General features: G+C 37.7%; 1 protein-coding gene across 1 annotated transcript; it reads right to left on the bottom strand.

Annotated features, from left to right (window-relative positions):
- Nucleotides 1-316: 316 nt before the first annotated feature.
- On the bottom strand, nucleotides 317-2585 carry LOC107044063 (H/ACA ribonucleoprotein complex subunit 2-like protein). Its single transcript, XM_015265809.2, has 3 exons — nucleotides 2321-2585; nucleotides 2166-2238; nucleotides 317-687 (listed from the first exon to the last, which is right to left on the bottom strand). Exons 1-3 carry the CDS (start codon nucleotides 2478-2480, stop codon nucleotides 456-458), a joined length of 465 nt encoding a protein of 154 aa, XP_015121295.1. The 5' UTR covers nucleotides 2481-2585; the 3' UTR covers nucleotides 317-455.
- Nucleotides 2586-2794: the final 209 nt, after the last annotated feature.

Below are 2794 nucleotides of genomic sequence, written 5' to 3'. Positions count from 1 at the left end.
AATGAACAGCCACGCTTCTCCGTGGTTGTACCGTGGCTCCTAAATCGCCAGGGTACCTAAACGTTTTCAAAATATTTCCATATTAACGAAACTTTCATGTTTGGAGAAGATGAAATCAATTCACTACTTTACTACTAATTGAACTTTCAAACTTAATAATGCAACATACGTTGAACTATGAAATTGAAAACTGTATTTAATATTCAATAATACAACAAAAAATAATAACATGTGTTTCTGAAAAAACGTAATTGGAAGGGCCTAAAAATGTAATCATAAGACATCTCTATGGTTTTTGGCTATGAAAAGAAGAGTGTAAAATTGAGACTGTTTCATTTATTTACACCTGAGTGTCTTATACCTTAAGCAATTATACATAAAATTATTTTCTTCCTCACGCTTCTATTTTATTTTTTTTCATTATGATATACTTCCCCATTAATCCTATTTAACTCTTAGAGTGGAGATGAGAGGGTCTTGATCGCTACTTTCACAGCTTCGAACTCATCTTTGTAATCCTCATGCTCTTTTATGAGGACCATAAGGCTGCCTCGTTTTACCCCCATCGCTGTACCGATGTCTTGTTTCGTTGGGACGTAAACATATGGAATTTCCTTGTCCTCACAGACCACCGGTAAGTGACACATTATTTCGATTGGAAATACGTCACCAGCGAAAATTAGAATCCTAAGGAGAATAAAATAATAATGATTTTATTAGCTAGGAGTTTCCAGAACATTCTCTGAAAATCACTTAATTTTGAGACTATCGCATAATAAGAAAAAAATTCATATTTGACTATGAATCAGCTTGTGCGAACCCGCAAAATCGATCAGGTCTGCGATTTTCTCTAGTTATTCCGATATTTCGTCATATATCACCAATTATTCAATGGGTCCCAAGGCCCAGTGAAGACTTTTAAATTTCACCGACGGATCCATTTAACCCTCCTGAACTGGCTAGATCTCTTACGTCTCACTTGCACTGCAGTGGCGCCCTATAGGTTGAGTAGTTGGCGGCGGTGCGCCACTCTACCCGCTAGTTCAGGAGGGTTAGATAGTTTCAGAAATAAGTAATGTGAGAGTAAACATTTAAGACATGTTTTCTTTTGGAAGATTCACGAAGTGCAAAAAAATTTAGATATTTTTTCATAAGTGGTTTATATTTCAGCTAATTGAACCAGTAGCATTATATTTGAGGTTTCTTTGTGCTTGAAAAAGTATCACATCTCTCCAGGTTTTCTACAAAAATGCATATATATCAAAATGATTATACAGAGGGTCCCAAAATTGATCTGACATCGTGACGGTAGCNGGGGGGGGGGGGGGGGGGGGATTATTTGGAGGCGAAAACTAATGAAATTTTTGACGACGGCGCGTCGTTAAAAACTTATTTGTAAACAAAGCAATAATCCACCGCAAATCACCCTCTTTTTGAAAATTTCTATCTCCTCTCTCACTTCGGCTGGAGGTATGGAAATGATGGCAATCAATTGGGCATTTAATGGACAATGATATAAATAAAAATTGTTCTTCTATCATCTTGCCAAGGTGAGAAAATCCGCAATTAATTTCAACGCGGCGTCAGAGCCATTTGGTTCATTTGGCCATGTGACCCGAAAAATCAGTCACCGTAAAAAATTCATATCTCCACTCTTATTCAATTTCAAGAGATGAAATCGATTGGAATCGATTGCACATTCAATGCCATCATCACTCCACCATAAATGAGAAAGGGGGTATGCTCTCTCTATCGGAGAGTAGCGTTTAAGTGACTGTCCTTTTTTTCATGATAACTTATACACAAAACGTCGGCGACAAAAATTTGATGAGTTTTCGTCTCCAAATAACTCCCTCGAGCTACCCTCATAATATATCAGATGTTTTGGGATACGCCGTATCATTAATAAATATTACCCATAATTTTTAAGAAAAGCATTGCTTCATTACATTAGAACATTGTTGTTGACCCAACCTATGCCATTTAATTTTTAACAATGTCGAGCAAACAATATCAAGCATCCTAGTATTTGTCGACCAAGTGCAAATATAATTAACTAGTGCAAATACGTCAGACGTTAATTAGCACATCCTTGAAACTCTAAATCCTCCTTGCATTTAACACTGCGAATATCAATAAAAATAAATTAAGTAATTAACACATACCCTTTCTCCCCCTTTCGTAGATGTTTCTGGACGTCTTTAAGACCGTTCCTGAGGTAAGTTTTGTGTTTGGAAGCTGAGGGTCATGAATTAGCAATTAATAAATATTAAAAACGATTTTCAATTGAGAAATTCAATTATTATGGCTGTTATTTCACCTTTTTTAATACATTTGTAAATCTTTCTGGTTAGTTTCTTTGGGGCCATGGGCTGCGCAATAGGACTGCAGTTTTGAATTTTATTCTCATAAGACTCCTTTGCACCCTCAATATCTGCACCCTCCTCAGGTTCATCCTTCTTTGGTTTTCCTTCACCCATTGTTTATTCAATTTTTTTACTGACAAATAAGGAGGAAATACCGCTATGCCACAAAACACGTGTATCAGGAGGTTCCAACCATAGAGGATTAACTAAAGTAGAGGCTCAGTTCTCCAGGGGCAGGTGACCCCAAGATAAAATAGTAAGTGCCCCATGGGAGGGATGGCGCAACGATTGATTTAGGCCTCTGGGCGAGCTGGCTGCGCCGGTAACTCGTTAGTAGCGGCAGAGATTATAAGGGAGATGAGCAGGGCCAATGTAAAGTGTTCAACCAGAGATTATAGGGGAGATGAGCAGGGCCAATGTAAAGTGTT

Source organism: Diachasma alloeum, unplaced genomic scaffold (genome assembly GCF_001412515.2).
Source record: "Diachasma alloeum isolate Michigan unplaced genomic scaffold, Dall2.0 Dall_scaffold_00671, whole genome shotgun sequence".
NCBI classification, from domain to species: domain Eukaryota; kingdom Metazoa; phylum Arthropoda; class Insecta; order Hymenoptera; family Braconidae; genus Diachasma; species Diachasma alloeum.
The sequence above is the reverse complement of the archived record's forward strand: the minus strand, read 5'-3'. Positions and strand labels throughout refer to the sequence as shown.